This window comes from Paramisgurnus dabryanus, chromosome 17 (genome assembly GCF_030506205.2).
Source record: "Paramisgurnus dabryanus chromosome 17, PD_genome_1.1, whole genome shotgun sequence".
In the NCBI taxonomy this organism is placed as follows: domain Eukaryota; kingdom Metazoa; phylum Chordata; class Actinopteri; order Cypriniformes; family Cobitidae; genus Paramisgurnus; species Paramisgurnus dabryanus.
Window position 1 is genome coordinate 22,382,370 of NC_133353.1, and position 23,231 is coordinate 22,405,600.

At 37.9% G+C, this 23,231-nt stretch overlaps 1 protein-coding gene across 2 annotated transcripts in view; it reads right to left on the bottom strand.

The window, feature by feature from the left end:
- kif26ab (kinesin family member 26Ab) overlaps positions 1–22,139 on the bottom strand; it is a 107,085-nt gene extending 84,946 nt beyond the window's left edge. For both annotated transcript variants that reach the window (XM_065288669.1, XM_065288668.1), the window contains exons 1-2: positions 21,866–22,139; positions 21,302–21,538 (exon numbers count right to left, since the gene is read on the bottom strand). In XM_065288669.1, the coding sequence (XP_065144741.1) occupies positions 21,302–21,538; positions 21,866–21,919 (291 nt within the window). In that variant the 5' untranslated portion in view covers positions 21,920–22,139. The remainder of the gene's footprint in view (positions 1–21,301; positions 21,539–21,865) is intronic.
- Between the last annotated feature and the right edge of the window lie 1,092 nt (positions 22,140–23,231).

Genomic DNA, 23,231 nt, shown 5'->3' on the forward strand with positions numbered 1-23,231 from the left:
CCACACGCAGTGTCTCTCCGGTAAGGCACTTCAGTACGTTGTGTATGCACGGCGTGATGGGATTACGTTCCCCCATAGCGTCAGCTAACTGACGCAATGCGAAGTGAACCGTATTGAAAGGGAACGCTTAGGTTACTCACGTAACCCCGGTTCCCTGAAATAACGGGAACGAAGCATTGCGTCTCTTGCCGTGCTACAAACGTCTACGCAGCGAGTGTTATTCGGCTGCGCGCTTCAGTCGAATATAATGAGCTCCTGACGATTGAACCGCGCTTATATAGGGACGCGTTCCTCCCGCGCGCGGGTTCAAACGTCATTGGTCTGTACTTTGTACAGACGTTAACCAATAGGCTTCAGTCACGGAGTAAACAGGAGTTTCCCCCATAGCGTCAGCTAACTGACGCAATGCTTCGTTCCCGTTATTTCAGGGAACCGGGGTTACGTGAGTAACCTAAGCGATTTTTTTGTCATGGGCCAGAAGTCCAACACCAGGATAAAACCACACCTCCGCTGCACTTATATAAAACGTTAATAGATTTACTCATTGGTTGTCAGTGCATCTATACTAGGCAATTACAGTATAACCAGAAAACATCTCCTGTCATAAAGCGCCAATGTGGAATGAGGGATCAGCAAGGCCAGGGTTGAATCCACTTTGATTTGCATATGAATTAGAGCCTATTACATTGTGCGTTCATTACATTATTTTAATGGGCTAAAATATTCAGTCGTGTACTCAGTTAAAGACTCAGCAGGGCTTATGGACGCCCTTTATACAGGCAAGGGAGTCCATATCAGCACTTTTTGCATGACCATTAACCTCTGCCAACCTGTGCCTGCTGTTCTGAATTTAGAATCATATTTAGTACATAATGTGTGGTTATGGTTAATAATTAGGAAACTAAGTTAAATGGGGAATATCGTTAAAATAATTTCCCACCATAGCTGCACTTTAAAATGTACAATGCAAAGCTCAATCACCAGTCTTCCTAGAGCATTTGTGACAATTGGTCATTTAAAAATGACCATGTAAAAACTTCAAAACCATTTATCTACCCATATTTACACCTATTAAAAAATACATAATATGCACTCTTTGCTGTTTCTGTGCTGATAATAAGCCGTAGTACTTAAAAGGCTAACAGAGGTACATTCAAATTTCTATGCCAGTTATATTAACACAGACAGACAGACAATGCTGGAAGAGATGTATTTCACTGTGCAGCCTTTTTAAGATGTTTGCTTTGTTCTGAGCAAACACAAAATGTGGGATAAGAATGCGTAAGCATGTTCTTCATGCTTAAGGGTTCAGTGGATGGGATAGGATGTCAAAGGTCAGCTAATTGTGCAGCTTCTGAAGGTCAGTGCGGGAGTGCTCAATAGCTACAAGCGAGTCAAGCTTTCAGGAGCACTGACCTTTGACATCTCACCTTTACCGGTACTATATAACACATGTATGGCACATCCTCATTAGGTTACTCCTCACATAAGAAATGATTTACAATACACAGACCCACCTGCTCGCAAACACAGACATTTAAACACACAAAACACACTGACCAATCGTTTTGTATTCCTATATTCTGCTTTTGATTGGTAATTTCTGTATTTTTATATTAATATTTTATGTGCATGCATTTTTACACCAGATCCAGCAGTTTATTTCACTATAATAACCAGGTGACCATACGATTATCATTACATATCAAGCACTCTGTGCTGTGGTATGGCATGGCAACCCTGCATCACGAAATTGTGTACCTATAGTCAAGTAAATTTGTGAGTCTTTTCCGTGACACTGACATGTTTTCCCGCCTTTTGCGTGAACATGTCACATATTTCTGTTTACGTGTCATTTTCACGTATTTGTTACCCAATTATTTTGTGCTATTTTTAAACCATTGACGCTTCGGTTTAGGGTTAGATTTGGTGTTTGCGTTAGGATGTCACTTTAAGGATTGGTTTATACCTTTTTCCATTATTTATTTTTTTATATTTTATGATTTTTAAACCATTGACGTCTAGCATTAGGGTTAGAGTTGGGTTTGGGTAAGGATGTCATTTTATGTAAATCTTACCCTAAACCGAAGTGACAAGTACACTGTAAAAATACTTTGCTGCCTTAAAAATTTTTGTTGAATAAACTCAGATTTACAAGTCATTTCAACTTACTATTATTTATCTTGACTAGAGATGAGTTGTTATGACTACAGGCGAGTTGTTATAACTTATAAAATTAAGTTGACTTTTCTCAACTATATTTTATAAGTTGAGACAACTCATCTCTGTTGACATGACTTGTAAATCTGAGTTGATTTAACAAAAAAGTTTAAGGCAGCAGAGTATTTTTACAGTGTAAGAAAATAGGACAAAACTGTTGAGTAACAAATCCGTGACCACGACACGTAAATAGAAATACGTGACATGTTCACGCAAAAAAGCGGAAAATGAGTCAGTGTCACAGAAAAGACTCACAAATTTACGTGACTATAGGTACGTAATTTCGTGGTAGTGGGTTGGGAATGGTGGTTACAGGTCTTATATGGTAACATCCAGGGCTATATTCATGGTGAGAACTGGTTAATCCACACGCAAGTTAGTGGAGGACATTTTGGCATCACCAATTCACCTAACCTGCATGTATTTGGACTTTGGAAGGAAACCAGAGCACCTGGAATAAACCCATGTTGACATAGGGAAAGCTTGTGAACTCTACACAGAAGGGCCTACCGGCCCAGTTAAGGACCTACTTGCTGTGAGGCAACGTACCCCTTTTCCACCGGGGCAGGAACTCATTCTTGGCGGCCCGACATGTTTTTGTTTCCAAACTATTACGTGTGCCACATATTATATTGACCAAGAATGGTATTAAAACTTGACATACTATACAAAGGAAAAAGGTTTAGATTTAATAACTGAGGTGAGGGGTGCATAAAATAAATGCTTAAGGAACATAAAGGCTTAGTTTTTTGGGATGACTGCATATATCAACTTGTACATCATAAGAGCGCATTATACTTTTATTATGAAACTGCAGTGCGTCATAACTACAGACGTGTTCTAGTGTTCATCCAAGCGATCAATATATATAACATCAATTTGCAGTTTAAGTTTAAACCTTGTTGGCAAGCAAAACCCCTAATCACAGATTACTATAGTGAAATGTACTGTAGATACTGTAAAACTAATCAAATACACTGTTCAAATTAAAAAGTAAATAATCTAAAAAGCTGAATAAGTACAAAAGAGGGCATTACATATTAATTTACTTCTCGCATTGGTGATTACAAGGTGTCTTCGTGCCCATTACTATACTCCGTAACTTATCAATTAGCAGCTGTTTATCTCAACAGGCTGTCAGGCATGCTAATATTTATTTGAACTTAAATGCCTTGAGCAGTCCTTAGTGCTGTTGTAACATCATATGCTCAGCTCCCATTAGAGGAAGCTAGGTGTGAACAGAGGTGATGACTTCCCCGACCATAGCAAGATGGATTACAGTGATTGATGAAACGTGAGGGGAAAAAACAAAAGAAACTGGGGCTTCAAAAGCATTGCATTGTGTGCAGGTCAAAAAAGAGCGTCCTGGAAATGGGGGCACCGCTTCAGAAATGATTAACAGCATTCCCCACAAACGCTTCCTTTCCTAAACACACGCGCCAGGCCAATCTCATTACCAGGGTGTATGCACGGAGCCACCCCCTTTTGCCTTGAACTACCTGAGGACAGGCTTCACTACCCAGCAGTCTTTTGCTCTCTCTGTTTGTGTGAGCAAGCTATCTTTTTCTGCTTCCTGTCAAAACAGGAAATGACCAAATAGGAAATTGCTGTATTGATGTGTATTGGCTGGAATCCTACTCTTGTTTCCACAGTCTAGAAAACAGGGATATGAAGGGTGTGACCTGTGGCGGGACATTTTCGATTATTATTTATATCATCTGCAGTGAATCAAAGATTTTGGGTCAGATACTCATGACCCATATGATAGAAATATACAAAGGCCATCTGCTTCCGAATAAAGCCAAATGAATGATTAAAATACCTGTATAGTCCGCTCATCAAACAGCATAGCATGCAACTCTTATACTAAATAGACAGCACATAAATATAACTACTCTGGATGAAGTATCAATATATATTTCAAAAATGTAAATACAACAAAACCAGTAAATAAAATGTAACAGTATTTATACAGTTTAGTCCAGACTTAATAATTTGGTCACTAAACTCCTAAATGTCTCCTGAATCAAGTGGCACCTGACCATATGAATCACAGATGTATATGTATGTATGTGTGCATGTGTGTGTGTATAATATTTAACATTGTATATTAAAGAGATAAAAATTGCTGTGGTATCAAAATTTTGGTATAGTGACAACCTTATTCTAGACAGTGATAACCAGACAGACTGTGACAAAACAAAAGAATCAAAAACAGAACAATGCATACATGTACATGATGTGTGTGTTTTTGTCTATTTATGCATTGGTGTGTGTGTGTGTATAAAGCATCCTAATGAATGTATTCGGCTGTCTGCATGTACGGGTGGGGGGTGGAGCAGGGCGGGTGGCATTCACTTTGAAGGCCATAGTTCGGTGTTGACAGGAGTTCCTCCTCTCTCCACACGCGTTTTTTTGGGGCAGTGTGTATTTCTTTCATGTGTTCAGGAAGCTGCTTGTGAGAAGACACAACAAGCCCCTCACTTGCCTCTCTGATCTTCACTGGCCCATTGTTCAAGAGTTAATTAAGAATTGCGAAGCACGGGAGTAGATACATAGTATCTCACATGACCATGAAAAACAGATTCAAGATTCACTTTAATTTCTACTCCATACAGATATTTGCATTTTGACACTGAACAAAATTAAATATTTGTCTTATCTGTCTTATGGGTTTATTTAAATCACTAACCCTGTAGGTATGAGATATGGTAATAGTGTCTTCGCAAGCGCCACCAATAAAACTAACAAATAATATGAATAGAATAGAATAGAATAGAATAGAATAGAATAGAATAATTGCTCCAGTAATTGCATTCCACATGTTGCAGATGCTTTGATTCAAATCCACATATAGTTCATTTTTGAACAGTATGTGTCTTAACCCTAACCCTAAGACACACGCACACACACAAACATATGCACTTTATTCATGCTGTATCATGCAGTAACTACATGAACATAGAGTGGACATCAGTGACATGACGTGTCCTTGCTTGGATGGGTTTCCCACAGCCAGGAGACCTCCTGGACAGAGAAACAAACAGGGGGAGGAGAGCTTGAATTTAGCCTGAAGTCAGACAATTCAACTGGACAGTACTCGAACTCCCGTCCCCTGAAGCCAGTGCCATAAACCTCAGAAGGAATCTGACCAAGGTCGTAGAAACAGGTGCACTTCTTAAGTGTATCCCCTTCCAGTGGGGGGGCTGTGCACAGTAGTGGTGGATGTGGACCTTAAAGTTCAAAAGCATTCCATTCCAAGTTTGTACGTATGACAACATAAATCACGTTTGGGAATACAAATCACGTCATGTTGTAAACAATTTGTTTCTGTGAAAAATGAACATGGGCTGATTTTTAACTTGCTAAAATTATAGGTCACAAACCAAATTTTTGCAATAGCTAGATTAACCGTGAACTGTGTTGTATACCTTTGAAAAATTTTCAGGTATTATATACGCTTTTAATAGCTACATTTACGTGAATCCTATGACATACGAGTACAATTGTACCTCATTTAAGGAGAATGGTAACCACCTTAAACTGTTTAAGCCGCTGCCATGTTCCATAAAGTTCTGTGTTTTGCAAGACAAACACAAAAGCGAATGGCTTTTAGTACTCTGGATTTTGTCAGTATGGGTGAAAATCACCTAACCTACATGATTCAAACAGTCAAAAATATTTTAAAATGCATTTTTAAGGTACAAATCAGGTAGAAATAGGTCTATAAGCTGTATACAATTTTAAGTAGGGGTGCGCAGGGCAAAAACTTATGTGGGGGTTAGTTGTAACACGGACTGTTTACATTGTTGCACAAGGTTGAGCGTTTTGTTGTTCCAGTATTTTTTTCACACTGCCAAAAGACGATCTCCCGCAAATTATTGGAAATGTATAATGAGTTACTGATGAACGAGGTTTTGGTGTCATGTAAGTAAATTTTTTCATCATATGTTTTTTTTTTTTTTTTAAGTTGGCTGTGTAAAAAGTGTTTCTGTGCCTTAGTAGATTTAACAAAAATAAATTGAGTATAATGTATTAAAAAAATTTAATTCTTGTTTTTTTAATCAAAATATGAGTTAAAATAAAATAAAAATTGGAATAAATTGATTAATTCTAAATGAACACATTATTGAGTAAATTCAACTTAATTTTATTATGTATAATCTATTTAAATTTGTAAGAAAGAAATTAACTTAATAATTTTGTGTTAAAACTACATGAATTATTTTAGTAAACAGAACTAACTAGGCAGTGGACTTGCAGTTCCCAGCATGCTTTGCATGGGACTGCATTTGGAGAGTGAAATTTGAATTAAAACTTTTTTTGTTTTGTTTTTAACTAAAAAGAAAGACTTGTTAGTGTTTAATGTTAATTTATCTTCGATATTTGAAAGAGTTTCTGTTTCTTCTTTGAGTTTTGTAGTTACCATTGTTCAGAAGACTGGTGCTTGTGCATAGACTGCATACTGAAGTATGTCGCGCTTTACAGCTGCCCAAATCGAAACTGAGTGGGTGCGTTGTTTGAATAAATGTTTCTAGCCCTCATCTCACGGCATAAAAACAACAACTAACCATAAATATGTTACCTGTACCAAGAAAAGTAGATTTATCTAACTGAGTAATACTAGTACAATTAGTTAACTCAGCTCAATTTTATTGCATTCATATTAAGTAATGTTAGTGTGTTCAATATACTTAAAAAAGGTTGCAAGTTGACTCAACCTAAAACTTCCCATGCAGTCACTTGCCTCACTTTTTATAAGTTAGATCTAGGTATTATTTTTTACAGTGTAAGATACCAAATCCAATGTTATGTCATATTAATCAGAGTTTTGTTGACTAAAACATAGCATAATTTTTTTAATATGTCTGCAGCTCTTAGCAACTTTTTTGGTAGGCTTGAAAATATTTTGACCCAGCGGGGTTAATTGTACGCTGTGTTACAACTAACCCCTCAGCACTTACGATATGAAAACCGCTAACGTTAGCGTAATTCTTGTCGTTGTTTTAAATAGGCTTCACATGAATGATTGCTGGCTGCCAACAAAATAAATGTGCCTGTTTTATTAAAAATTGTCTCAAATTTATTTTTGTTCATATCTTTAATATTGAGTGAATAAAGTCACGTCAAAGATTGAAATCATAATGAAATGAATGTCTAAAACAGACTTTGATGCTCATTATCTCAGAATTTGATTTTGAAACTGTAGTATGGTTATTACAGACTGGGTCACATATACAAAAAAAATTGTCATAATTGTGCTGCTTTTTCTCACATATTAAGACATTTGTATCCATAATTGAACTATTTTTGAAAAGGGAAGGATGAATGACTACAGTGTGGATACCTGTCTATAGACAGATATATAAACAATATCCAGTCAAGTATATAGACAAAATAATATTGAAATATTTGCCTGCAAATTTTTAGCAACTGTTACAACCAACCCCCTGCCTGTTACAATTAACCCCACCTATGTGGTAAATTGAAACGTTTGCATTTCTGTCACGTTTGGTGTAATTGTCCAAGAATGGTAAGTACTAGAAACAAACTTCAAATGTTCATTTGTAGCAGAGATGTGTGTGTTGCTTGTGTAAAAATATAATTAATCAAACTCAAATATTTTTTGAATGATTGAACCAAAATCAAAACGCGTAAGCTTGTGCCCCGCTCCTCCCTACAGTACCATGTTGCCACTTTGATCTGTAAAAATGATTAAAGAAACTTCCTATATTACATTACAACTAAACAAGTATTAAATCCACTAATGGATCTCCACCAGTCAATATTTAAGATGAAAGGCTATGACTTCTTAAAAAGCTGACACCCATTTGACAGATAGCTCACACACATCTTTATAACCGTTCCAAACATCATTCAATAAGAAAATGCAACTGAGTTCATTAACGCCACTTCCAAGGAAAATATAAGAGTGAAAAAGCCATAACTCTGCTTACGGTCGCTGGCTCAGACAGTGTGGGAAAGTAAAACAGAAGATTGCTTCACACCACCCATTGCCCCTTTACAACAACATAACAAGCTGGCATCAATAGCTGCGTCACTGATAATTAAACTGTTCCTTTCATGAAAAGACCACAGGGATCAAACATAACTTTAACAACCATAACTGTAACCGTTGTAAGGACGTGACTTTGCAGTGTGGTGTGAAAAGGCCTGACTGCGCCGTTTAAGTGTCCAATTTTGTAGACCTTTTACACAGAGGACCACAGAACTGTTGATGTCTGTGGGAAAAGCTGCGGTGGGGCTCATAAAGTGAGGCGTGAGATAAAATAGCTGACACGCTGCAAGAGTAAAAGACTAGATCTCCAGGAGGATGCTGCCGATCTGACATCATAAAAGCCTGTGAGTGACTTCAGGCAAGGAGAAGGATGATAGCATTGTGACATCATAAATGATGCTATGGTAACAGATGGGGTAATACAAAGTCCTTGTGTTGTGACATCATTAGTAAGACCATGGTAACAGATTGGGTTCTACAGAATAGTTGCATGGAGGTTATTACAGACCCAAAAGAGGATTACTTTGGCATTCACAACATAAATAGCCCCAAACAAGAGGATTTAGCACTCATGGTGCTAATTATAAAGATTGGAAGAATATGGAAGAGCAAGCCAGTGCAATGGCAAATAAGTCTTGGGTAACTCTCTAAAACTAGAAAAAATATATATAACCTTATTTCATCACTGACTTGAGTTTTGTTTATTCATTAAATATTTCAATAACATAAAAAAACATATTAAAAGAAAAAGAAAACTCTACTGTGATATATATCGCTACCATATATACCATGATATAAAATGAATCCTATCCTATCATAGTGCCCACCCTTAGCTCTTCATATTGACTCTATCTTTAGATCTACAGCACCAAAATAATAAAGTGCAAATTTCAGTTACTGACATTAGAAAATAAGGGCATATTTGGAAACACCTAAAGACATGCAAGTGATTCATTTATCCTGCTGTCATCCTTTTTAATCAAAAACATGAAATCATTATTTATAATAAGGCATTACAATACACTATAATCTTCTACCATGTTATAAATGATGAAGAAGACATTACAGATGAAAGAACAGACAGATAGTAACCACAACAAGCTTAAATGACACTTATCTGCTCCGTGTCATGAAAAGCCTGTTTAAATGAGAAATGTGAGAAGAAGCATTATGCAATCTAATTACAAGTCCATAAAACAGAGATTAGAATATCCTGGCAGGATGCCTGCTATATCAAAACAACAAGGTTGCTCAACTAGTAGAGCATAGCGGTTATGACCCCAAAGTCACAGGTTTGATTCCCAGGAAACATTATGTTTGGCTTGAATGCAGTGTAATTGTTTTTTGATAAAAGCATATAACTATTGCGAACAACATTCATGGGCGGTTTCCCGGACATGGATTAGTTTAAGACAGGACTAAACCTTTGTTTAATCAGGAAATATAACTAGTTTTAACAAACATCCCTTACTAAAATCATTACTTGTGTGCATTTTGAGGCAGAACAAAGGGCACGGATGTATTTAAAGACATGTCAGTTTGTTTTCAGTTTGGACAGCTCTTATATTTCTTTTAGTCTAGGACTAATCTAATCCCTGTCCGGGAAACCACCCCTAAAAGTCTAAATAAGGTACTCTAACTTTTTCCTTCGCAGAAATGCTCACAAAACATTAACATGACACATTTTAAATGCCAAACAGGTTCATTTTGATAACCTGGGAAGAAATGTCCCTGATGCATGCCTTCCCAAACAACTTTACTATTATTCATACAGACAAATAACTTTGAAGGCAGTGACCTATAAATAATTCCTGCAAATCTCTTCTCTAAAGGTGAGACAAATAATTTTTTACTTTAATGGCTGATTAAATCTTCTCATCTTTGAAAGGAACATTTTCATAAAGCAGTTCTTAAACTCCTGAATAAATTCTGAAACCGTGCACACGCAAACACTCACACATGAAGAAAAAAATGATAATCGTTCCATGATAAAGCAGCATAATTTAATGCAAAATATCACGCTCACTAACACACCAAACCACAGATGCAAGAGGAAGACGGTGAAGCATGAAATGAACTTAGGTGTGAACTTTGACTGGCATTTCCATGCAGAGATTTATGGGGGCCACATATCAGCATGGGTTCTGCAGAATAAAAAATAAATAAGGGCATGCAAAGGAGGCATCACACACACACTCATATCGTGCTTACACATGCACAAACAGCACAGGGAGAAAACTTGCAGATATACTTACAATACAAAGATTTTATTTTTTTTAATCTTGGTGGGTCTAAAAGCCGTCACCAATATTGTTTTCTTCTTAAAGGTGCCAAAGAATGCATTAAAATAATATTTTAAATTGTTCTCTGATATCTCTCATGTAAGTCATGCATGACGATTCAATTTTTTAATTCGAATTTCGAGGTTGTGACTCAATTTCGATCGATTTTGATTTAAAATCAAAATCGTGACACACTTATGAATAATAATGTCGAGCTCTGCTCTGATTGGCTGTTTCACAGAGCAGCTCCTATCAGTAGCTCTGTGTGTGTGTTAAGAGACCTAAGGTTTGAGACTGGATGAAAATACGGAATTTGAGGAATAATCAGTTGTTTGAAGATTGTTAACTCTTTCACCGCCATTGACAAGATATCTCGTTAATCAAGAGAAAACGCTTCCCTGCCAATGACGAGATTTTCCGTCTTTCCGCAATACCACCAGGTGGCGCCCTTTCACAACTTTTTAAACCCGGAAGTATTGCCCTATGGCAAGCGGCTGCATGTCCGTGTCTGTTTTAAAGATCGCTCTGAATGGGATGTCTATGAAAAGTCCGTCACAAAAATTTAATTATCTCTGCTTTTTGCTCAAAATGTGGTGTTTTTGCAGAAACCTACCCATATTCAAAAGCTGATTACAAAAGAACCACTGAAGGTAGGTTGGATGAAACGTTTTTTTTTTTTTTTTTTTTTGAAAGCAGAGGGTCTGTTCTTTCATTTGGTATATTGTATGTTTATATATTTAAAGAAGAACATTTTCTGGAAGGCATTAAACTTTGGTGAAAATCATGAAAAATGCTGGCGCTGGCTGGCAACTTTTTTTAAAACGCTGGCGGTGAAAGAGTTAATGGATGTTTCTCAGGGGTACGTTTTTTTAATTGTATGGAGTTGCAAAACTTAACTGTAACGTCAATAGTAAAACTTCAGCCTAAACGCTAGCATATAGCATTAACTAGCATATGAGGCTCACTATATGTCATTGTACAGAGCTCGTATTATTCATCTATGCCTAGGTAAATACGGTTTTACATTTTACGGCACATTTAAGTTCGATAAACAGATAACCTTAGAAAACACACACCTTACTTTTTTTTAAGATCTAATATATATCTAATTAAATAAAAATCAACAAAGCTACAAATTATGCATTTTAATATTTTTTATCCAAAGTGACTTGCGACTGCTAATGCAACACCTTAATAGTTCCAGGAACAATCCAGGTACACAATCATAATGTGAATCTTTAATTCATGAAAAACAACAAAGAAAACATACAACTTTAATACATGGAGTTTAGTGTAATCATATAAGATTCACAAAAACAGAACCTCGGCTATAACATGTTATTTTATTTTAAGAAAACTTCAATCATGGGGAACCAGTGTCTACTAATGAATTACGTAAATCCAAAAAAAAAAATGATCTGTGTCATCATTTGAGCAACACACTCGACCCCAGGGTTCCCATACAGGCTGACTGTCACTGTATTAAGATCACGGTGCTGTATGATGACATAAAAATCTTCACAATAAATTCCTCCAGAATACAAAGTGAATGCCACGTAAGTTTAGTCTGTAAGTGCAATGGTCAGAAAGGCAGTCTGGTGGTCAGCTGATGGCCAGCTGTTTTAAAATCTAGATATTCAGAGTTGGTGTGGTACACGGCATGCCTTTTTCTTATCTGCTAGCCCGCAGTCAGTCTGACATTTAGTCTAATAGCAGGCAGGACAGGACAAAGAAAGACACGGTGAGAGAATGGCAATTATGCTGGTTGGAACATTCTTGGATGCTCATTTTCCACACAGATTTGGTCGTGTGGGTTCCTGGACAGCTCGACACAACACAAATGCCAAAGTACTTGCGCAAATGCACACACACACATACACAAGTACACAGCCTTCAGCTTAGGTCCCCTTCAGCCTGTTTCCTGTGTCACACCCTGAAACATTGAGAAGTTTCCTCCTGTTGTTGCCAGCCTGGGATAAAATACAGAAAGAGGAGGGATGGATGTGAACTGGAAAGTGTGAACTCTTTTTTGAGTCAATTTCTTTTCACTTTTCACCCTTTTTGGGACTGTACAGCCAGCAGAACAGTTTTACATTCTTTGCCCTGCATTACTTCTCATGTGGTGTCACAAAATACAGTACAGAGAAGTTGACTTTATGAATATCCAGTCATGAATCTTGAAATGTAGATACTCCTGTAATGCTTAAAAATGTAAGGTACTATTCGGACGGCATTAGTTTTACACAGGGAGGTGGGGTAAATCAGTTTTTAGCTTCTCAGCTTCTCAGCGATTTTAGTCCCGTCTGAATGCTCCATGTCAGTAATCATTACGGACAATGTCAGTAAAGATTACGGTGACTTTTACCTTCTTTAAAAAGGTCCGGAGAAATTACCACAGGTAATACTAATCCCGTGTGAATAGACCAGCTGTAAATATATGCGTAAATTCCGTCATTTCCTGTAATTTTGCAAGTTTTTTTATATAGAAGCGCTTGTGTTCAAGGCGGATGAACAAGTCAGTGGCAAGTCAGTTTCGGCATAAATCACTTCTCATGGGCAACAAACTGTTTCTGAAAGTGACGTTCTCCACAATTCGAAATTAAACACAGTGTTTACTCTCTGGTCTGATTTCGAGTTTTTCTCGTCTGCATCATGTTGCGTTTGCACATGTGATTTCAGGAAGCAAGGTAATGTGAACATGACGGGAGGTGACGGGCTGCGAAATCGAGTTAACCCTCCCACTTCTGAATGTTTTACTGAGATTTCTAATCCCGTGCGAATTGACCATCAATATTACAAACGTCCTGTGGTAAAATTACATTACTCCATCTACCCCCATAAAACTAATCCCGTCCGAATAGGGCTTAAGAATGTAATTGCATTTGAAGGTAACATAACACAGCTTTCTAAACATATTATGAAAATTATTTTTTATAATAAAACAGTAAATATGCAAAACACATTCTGGTCGTGAGATTCTTATTTAATGTGTTTAACTCTATGTATTTACTCTATTGAACCCTTTCCATACCAAATAGTTCAGTAGATAAATTTGACCGGTTAAAATAAAAGACTCAGTATTGATTTATCTGGCACACGATGAAAAAACCATCACACCAAGTCAAAATCCTCAAAAGCGCTTTCAAAACAAAAGGCTTATATGCCTCTAGAGGACAGGAGAGGAACTTCAATACACTTTAAAGATCCAAAGTCAAACCCACCTCCTGTGGGAAAAACCTTTCGCTTGACAACATAAATCATTATGACATCTATAGCTCATTTTGTATCAGTAGTAATCAATGCATGTTTTAAAAAGACAAATGCAATACAGGTGCTTCGCCATGACAACAAAATAATCATACAGAGAATGAAACCGTTTAGGAAGAGCTTATCACAGTCATATCAGCTGAGCTCACAGCTTAACAGTGACACAGCCCAGAAGCAAACAAAGATTTCAAACCTTTACCGATTGGAAATCAGATAGAACAGCTCGCTAGAGTAAACATCAATAATGCAATGCCATACTTGGCTCTGTCATCATACCCTGTGGTTTACATTCTGGTTTCCGATATGGTCAGAGGGGTCAGGGTTGAAAAGGTTAAAAGGAAAGCAGCATGCATAAAACGACCATCTCCAAATTGAGATGCAGGTGATCCCAGAATCGAGCATCCGTTGCTTAATATAATTCACACCCAATGTTTGGTTTTAAAATGCTACTGGTTAGCTGTTTCACTTCAGAGCAGTCATGAAACAAGGTTTTGTAGACTGATTTACCGATGTTGTTTAAAACACTAAATTGATTATTTTCAAATAAAATGGGAGGCATGCACAATAAACAGTTGAGAATGTGTGATTGACGTTAAAATGTTCTCTGGATTGCATGTACGCCCCCACGTTCGTCACAAATCGTCTAATAAACACCTGTGAACTTCTTTTACACTCATTTAAAAGTATACGAAAGCACTAAAACATGAGCAAAAATGAATGTGAAACTATTGCTAATGGTAATAAAAGTGGAGTGATTTACAGTGACTGCTGTGGCATGTGCGAGGCAAACCTCTCCTGCAGGGTTTAGAGTAAAGAATGGGGCGAGCAAGTCGAACCAGGACTTCCAGTAGTCCTTCAACTGCGCTCCAATCAGCCTCGCTTCTCGTGAGAACTTTTTCTCTGGTAGGGGTGTGAGGAAATAATTGAAGTCCTCGGAATAACCATTCAAAAAATGCCGTCGGGCATACTGTACAGCCACCTGAAAATTCCGATTACCTCATGACAGTGCTTGACTTATTGACACATTTCAAAAAAAGTGATATGCAAGGTACCAGAGGTTCAGCTTTTTTAATTTGCAATGGCTTTGAAATGCCACGTCCTTTCAAGCCTCACAGATTTTTCATAACGCAGAACGGGCATGCAATAAAACTCAGTAAAAGCGTCTTACGTAACTACCAAATGAATGAATCCGCCCACGGTCTGAAAGATCTAAACCTTGCGGCCAGACAATGCAGTCTAATCGTGGCTGGTCAACCCATTTTCATACTTTATTGTAATTCTGTCCCATGGTGGCCAAACTAAACTGACCTTTCACGTAACAATTACAAGCCCAGTGTCCCTCGTATGCACGTATCCTCCACACAAAGCTACAGGGGTTAAGTACTCTTAATGAAAGCCAAACTATGAGTCCAACTAGCTTTCCCTTTAGATAATTCTCCCAGGGTTGTTAGGGGGTTAGTCACAAGGGAGTTTGGAGAGATGAGTGATAGCACAGGAGAGGTAAGTATTCTCATTACAACCGTCGTCTACGGTTTCACACACAATGCGAAGGGCAGAGGGATGCAGGTGTTTTTGACCTAAACTGTGAATGGACTTTAAACTTCTAACGTGTCACAACAGAGAGCTTACAGACCCTTAGAAATATAGTGGCCGTTATTATTGATGACAGCCATTTCAGAGCCTTACTTTGGACAATGAGGATGAAACAGCGACCGCCCTCAAGCGCATATTCTTCTTATTAAATGTGATACCATATACCTTGTAATCTGTCATCACAATGGAAATGCTATACATTCCATATGGTTACATTGCAAAAACCCAGGTGCAAAGGCAACTTTGTTGAGGTGGACTAAAGAGTTTAACCTTTTCAGATTTGTTCTTACCAGTTAATTGTTTACAATTGTATACAAGAAATATTATTTAGAGATAACGTTGACCACTTTTTCAGCTGTGCTGAAACCATTCCGTGTGCTGGAGCATTGTGACAAGTTTAGTGGCAATCATTGAAGGCAATGAAGTCTTTGTCCATTGTCCCGTGTTAAGCTTCCAGGCATTCCATCCTCGGCATTGTTCAGGTGTTAAGTGCCCTGACATTGAAGTGAATGAACTACTGAGGGGAGCGCTTCTTTATTGTTTGAAGAGGAGAGACCATTCCTCACAGATATCAGGAGAAGGAATCATCGGTAATAAATAATAAAACAAAGGATGGCGCTGTCTCAAAGCAAACCCGGTGAAAAAGAGTGAAGCCATTAAAAGCTGTGGGGCGTAAAGAAAGACTAATTGCCGCCCGTGAGCGTGTGCTTGGCAGAAGACTGCAAAGAAACAGCATGTCACTGGTAAGGCTGCAACGCTGACATGGCATTTTCTGGAAGACGACTCACTCAGGACCAGTTTTAAGATATTTATTATCCCTCAGATGTCTTTAGTGAGCACTGGACTTCTGAAAAGGTTGTTAAACTGCCTTAACGGTATGTACAAGGCCTTTTATTCTACTCGGGCGCAGTTAAAGTCTGCTCCTGACCTAACCTACACATTTAATTTGGTTTAATTTGTGATGTTCACATTTCACAGATCCACCCTATACTAGAATGCTAGCTTCAGATGGCACACCCACAGTCACACAGACCGTCTGATGCATAATCCATTCAAATATGGCATGTTCTGTTCTGATTAGCTTTATTCAGTTCAGGGTGCACAGATTTTTGTCAGGTGCATAGTTTTTTTTACACCACCTGTATTTTTTTAGAAACTGTTAAGAAATATTTTTGTCTACTGTCAGAATTAAAGGTCCCTCCCTTGCTGTCACAGGGATGACACATTTGCACCTAAAGGAGTGGTTTCCCAGACAGGGATTAGCTTAAGCCAGGACTAGGCCTTAGTTTAATTAGGAAATATATATAAAAACATACTTGTGTGCATTTGAGGCAAAACAAAGGGCACTGATGTATTTTAAGGAACCCATTCTCACCAAAAAGCGTACAAATGACACGCAGTGTGATTTTCGTGCAATAGATACGCCAAATTCCGCTTTTGCATGCATATGATACGCCTTCCCATTCACTTATATGGCGAATCGTTTCGTGTCATTTCATTTATTGGTTTCTTATTTGTTTTCTGTTTTTTTACCATTGTCGATTGGGTTTAGGGTTAGAACAACTTTTTGTTATATAAAAATGACATCCTAACCCAAACCCCATCTATTACCCCAACTCCAAGCGACCATGGCTTAAATATAGACGAAACATAGAGAAACCTGCATATTAAATAACCTGCTTAAACAAATCTGAAATCTAACCCTAAACCCAAGCGAAAATGGTTTGAAAATTCAGAAAACAAATGAGAAACCAATAAATAAAACGACACGAAACGATTCGCCATATAAGTGAAGGGAAAGGACTGGCGTATCATATGCACGCAAAAGCAGAATTTGGGGTATCTTTTGCACGATAATCACACTGCGTGTCATTTGTAAGCATCTTGGTGAGAATGGGTAGATTTTAAGATATGTCAATGCAAGTTGTTTTCAGTTTGGACAGCTCTTACATTTATTTTAGTCTAATCCCTGTCCGGGAAACCGACCCAAAGAGTTCAAGTACCTTAAACCGAAGGGGTTACTAGGGACGTATATCTTGTGCATGCGCTTTTGTACGCGTACTGTGGGATGTCCGTGTACTTGCGCCGTGCGCATGACAACATTTTAATCATCAGGAGGGTACGCGGTCATCCACACACACCGTCCGCGCACGGCCCAAAATTTGACACCACGTGGACAACCGCGGACCCTCCTGATGACGAAAATTACGTCATGGGCACGGCGCACATACATGGACTTCCCACAGTACGCGTACAACAGGGCATGCGCAAGATTATTGAGATAGCACACTCCACTACAAACAATTATACAAAGGCAATAGAAAGCATTTGCACACACACTGTCGTTTTATTCTTTTTTATGTTCACTTCTTCCAAGAAAAGAAAGCTGTGGAGCAGTTTGTCACCATAATGTTTGATTCCTATTCTTTGTTTTCTTGTTGTTTGTTCTGAACTTTGTTTGCAATACGGATCGGCTACTTTTCTTCACCTATTTTAAATTTTTAAAGTACTGTAAATGTCGTCGGCCTGGTAGAGTATAGTTTGAATAAGAAATTATTTGTATTGCGCAAGTGTCGAACACGTATGCTTTAAAGCTGAAAAAAGGTATACCCGGCCCTTTAGAGGTACATATTGATGCCAAAAGTATACATATCTGTCCCTAAATCAGGGCTCATACATGCGACCTTATTTTTCAATGTTGCGACTTAAAAAATCTGAGGTTGCACCAGTACGACAAGCCTTTTAAGTGAAAAAAGTCTCCGCAACTCGAAAGTCTTCTTCTGGTTCAACAACAGATACATTAGACACACACACATCGTGGTCTAAACCAATCAGATTTGGGCGCTTGTAAAACTGTGGTGTAAAATGCAATGCAGTCAAAAATTTGGGTGCACCTAACTTTTGTGCTGGTGCACCTAGGAAAAAAAGCGCACCAGTGCAGCCAGTGCAAAAAGTTAGTGTAGAGCCCTGTACAAAATGGTATATATTAGGAACTTTTTAATAGTTATTAATACAGTGACACCTTGAGACCAATTTTGACCTTTTTTTGTACCTCACCTACCTAAGTCTCATAATCTAATTAAGCATCAAAGTTTGGTATCAATCATTAATTTCATATTGATTTCAATCTTTGATATGGTCTTACTCAGTCAACATTAAAGTGATCAAGGTTATATTTTCACAGAATGTTCTCAACATTACTGATTTTATGTAGAAAACAGTAAATCACAAAAAAATGACTTGAGCTGGGTTTACAGGCAGGGTCACATGTTTGTATACCTTGAGGTGTTGTTTTTTGAGATTACTGCAACAAGTTGTCAAAGTTCATATTTTGCAAAATTTTCCTGAGACTGAGAGTGTACCGGGTTGTTTTAGTTAGTGGCATAATATTTGACAGACACGCGGAAAGCATTGGCAGATTTTTATCTTCTGCACCGAGCTCTGAATCATAAGAAATTATTAATAATAATTCTTCTTGGATACAAAATCCACATACTGTACCTTTTCCTAAATTTTTTCTAGGTCAGACTATTATTGAAGTATGAATTATTTAATCACTGTACATGTTGCCAACAATCTTATCTGTATTAAGTTGACAAATCTTGTTTAGAAAAAGCTGCAAAGTGGACTTTATTCTGATGTCCAAAATCTGACGATACAAGACGCTACTACCTTAAAAGTGGACCTTAAAAGCAGTCTAAAGACTGAACAAAAGCAACTGACTCTAGTACTTATCGGCATACAAGCTGGCTCAGGATAATTAACTATATGAACCACTGAAGTGCAGCTGGGTCATTAGAGGAGGTGATATACGAAACTTATCGACTGCTGAGGTTTACAGTACAAACTTTTCATTATAAACATCTAAAATTGAATTCCTGTACAAAATTAGGAAAATTACGAACCAAACTATTTAAACCCAGGCCACCCACGCTTGCACAAATCTTTGTCAGGAGCTGATAAACAGTACCCCTCTGTAGTTTCTCATCTTGAACTGTATCGCTCGGTCTGGAAGTTCAGGTCAGGTAACCACCCTACATCTCTTGTTGGACAAAGCGTCCTTTCTTCTCCTATACTGTGGGGAACGCAGAACTCCCATTGCCAATGTATTCACAGTCTTATTAAGCCATCAGTAGATGAGCTGATAAAGCCATTACCTCTTCGGCTTGACCCCATCGCTTCTTCCCCTACACCTGGAGCAGACCACCCAGGGCAATGTGTCATAGTAAAATGGGCAGCGAAACTTTGGGGTGATTCTGTACTTATTAGTTCTGTACTTATAAGTATGCACTGGATGCACTGTTCTGACATGAAAAGGTTGGACAAGGTCATACACACACTGATGCACACCTACAAAAAAAGCCCTCTTCTTATTCCCTAAGGTAACCTGCAGAGGGAGAATTGAGGGGGATTCAAAGTAAACCGAAGGGCTTGTAATCCTACCTAAGCATGAGATCTCTCCTAGAAAACAAGCACAAAAGAAAGCAAGGAGGAGGGGAAAACCTGAGGCTAACCCAAGCAGCAAGTCAGACAACAATATAAAGTCGACAGCCTATATTTAACTGTGGTGGGAATTTGGTGAGGGGTATACAGGAACACTTTGAATGTGTGATGAAGGTCAACTGGGTCTCCACTTCCTCCACAGACTCCGCAGCGAGTCCACTCGACGTTTTCTCCCCCCAATGTCGACAGACAAGGGGGGAGATAAGCATTGTTTCCTAAAACAATGGGCCACTTCCAAAATACCCCCCCTCCTCTCAATAGACTTTCAAAGACTGGCACTCTTTCTTCTCATACTCTCCATGAATACAGTGTGTGAAAGTAAAAAAAAGCTGTCGAGAACTCCCGAAAGGGAAGGTAATGAGAAAACTTTGGCTTTAGGAATTGAACAGATTGACTACAGTCAATGCAAACAAACAATGGTGGATGGTGTTTTAGTTTCCAAATCCAAAGGGTGGAGACCTGTGATACAGGGGTATCTATGACAGGACAATGATTGTTCTGGGGTTTGGTGATATTGTGGATTTACTTTCACTGTTTGGGACTTAGTGATATAGAATCTTTCAGTGGAAACCACTTGATTGATTTGACTTAAGTTCCTTCCAATGAAAAAGCCCATTGGTTTTTTTTCTTTTCTTTTTTTGAAAACACTGAAAATCTACACTATACACTTAACTGCAAAGGGATAAGAATCCTGATTCAAGTTAGTGTTTATAACAGTTTCTTTTTCACATTTGCTCTCTTTATATCCTGCCCATCCATATCTGAGTGTCCCTTAGCTCCACCTTGATGGGGTATCATCATCACATTGACCATAAATATAACAGCTAGTACTGAATTAACTCACAAAGTGTTTGTGTGGTAAGGCTATGATCAAGCTTTTATCCAGGGATGTATACATTTCAGAATATAAATAAAAAACGTGAATGTGTAACTAAATGCCCATAGCTCAACGTTCTTCAAAAAGGCGTTGTTAAAATATTTGCTCTCTTTGAAGGTATAGTAAAAAGATTAACCTTTTGATGATTCCGTAATCTTTGTGAATAGGGACCTGAATAGGATATCAGTTTTCTGTTAAGGGTGTCATAAAACTAGAAAGACAACGCTTATTTGTGTCAACTTTTCATCAGCTTATGAGATCTTACACAAAATGGTCTTTAATAATCAATCACTGGGAATTCCATCCCATTGATCCAAAAGCTTTCTCAATGCGCTGAAAAGAGCGGAGTGGAACAAAGAAAAACTTTCAGCACTTTAGGAGCCAAGGTGAAAGTCAAGTGCTACTTGAAACTAACAAAAGATCCAAAGATCCATTGCTGCATGAATCAAGGGTCCTCTAAAGATTAATAATAATACAAAACTTTTTCCCTGCCTCGGATGTGTTTGCTCGTAAAAAAAATGAAGTTTCTCACTGACTGACCTTCAAGGATGTGGGATCGGCCAGAGCGAAGGCTTGTCTCCTTAGTTCAACTACGGTCATCTGACATTGCTTGCACAGATCTGCTTTCGTCTCATCCCTGTCTGACTCCGAGACGCTCACCGCTCCTGCACCTTCAGGTGGTGGTCTACTGGCACACCTTTCCTCATCCACTGACAGTCTTTTCCTTGGACCCAACTCGAGTGAGAATGAAGACTCTCCGCTTGAACTGCCTTCAACCTTTTAAAAGTCAACAAAACCATATTACAAAATATGCATTTTGTCAAATTTAGAAGTGGTATACTGTATGTAGCCTATATAAAACTATTTACACTTACACTTTTACACTTTACACTTACACATTTATTACATAATACAAATTAAACTAAGAAATATTAAGAATATGTGTTCAGTGCCACTCCCCTAATTAGATTTGTAATCAAACAACAATAATTACTTAAGCAGCTAAAATACACAACGTAATGTAAACTATGATCATGTAAACTATGTAGCTTACAGTTACATCCAACAACTTCTCAGCAATAGCTGCTTATTAAAAGCACTTACAGATGATCGGCTGAACTGGAACTCTTCTTGCTCATCTCCATATGTTAAATCCATCTCAGTATGAATGATTAACACTTTAAACAGTGCATTTAATGCACATCTGTTTTATCGAAACTCGTGCCAGGCACATTGACTATAGACGCGGTTCCCGAAGTGTTGTTTTGAGCGCAAAAGAACAAGCATGAGTAAACTCCAGTGCTAAAGTTTGGGCTTTCTGTAATCCCATGACGACGCGCGTGTGCTGAAGCGAAGTTTGACTGCTGTCAATGCGAGCGGCTCGGTCTCTTGGTTGGAAGGGTGGAGCTGCGTTCAGTGTTCTGCAACTTTTTCAAACACTATTGATGCGGTGGCTGAGGAGTTACTTTCCACTGCCTGTTCATAAACTATGCAATAACGTTAATAAAGTCCTGGTTACTCATAAGGTAAGATAGGTGAGCAACGGGAAATAAATGGATTTAAGACATAAATATAGGCTATATAAAATAACGGAATCACACTGACTACGTTAGGTCATACCAGATCAGAAATTGCTTCTGAATTTAACAATTTCTTGTGTGTTTAATGTGCGTTGATTACACCGATTTTAAATAGGCTACAGGTAAAAATAATCAAATTGTTTACCATTTTTTGTTTAAAGTAAATAAGTGACATGCTGTTTGTTAAAAGACACGAATGGCAAAAACAAATAGTTGACTAGAAACAGTTTATGCACCAGTTAGAGTTTATGTGTAAGTCTACTTCTTGATATAAATTACGTCACCTTTTATATTGCAATTCATTGCTCGTGTCTACTGTAAGATTTCTGATCCTGATGACACTGTTGTATTTTGCTTGTTACTCTGGCGCCATCCTCTGGTATTTATTTTAACTGCAGTTTACAACCTTGGTGTTCAGGAAAATGGTATAGAAAATCTAAAAATAAAATGTTTCATTATTCATCGCTAAATATTTGATAGTGATGATGATTATATTTGGATGACGTGATGGTAAATCACAACCCAAATCCTGTCAGTCTCGCTTCAGCTAACATACACTCAATCCTTTGTTTGTGAGAGCGCAACTGGTCCAATAAACCATCAATAACGGACCGTTTAAGGCGCGCGCATAGAAGTGACAATTTTGCGCGGTCGACTTTTACATGAACGTTTATTTATATAATTTCTGCCTGATTTAAAATGTTTATTAGAACAAAAATGCATTTTTTAACGTTTCTGTTGATATTTTTCCGACCAAGTTTGAAACGTAATTCCTTTCTCATATTTTCTATGCAATCGACATTTTTTAAACAGGCTACAAATCGCAGGCCAACTTTTAACATTTTGATCATAAAGCTCACTGTCGGGAGGACTTTTTCCAACATCTAAAT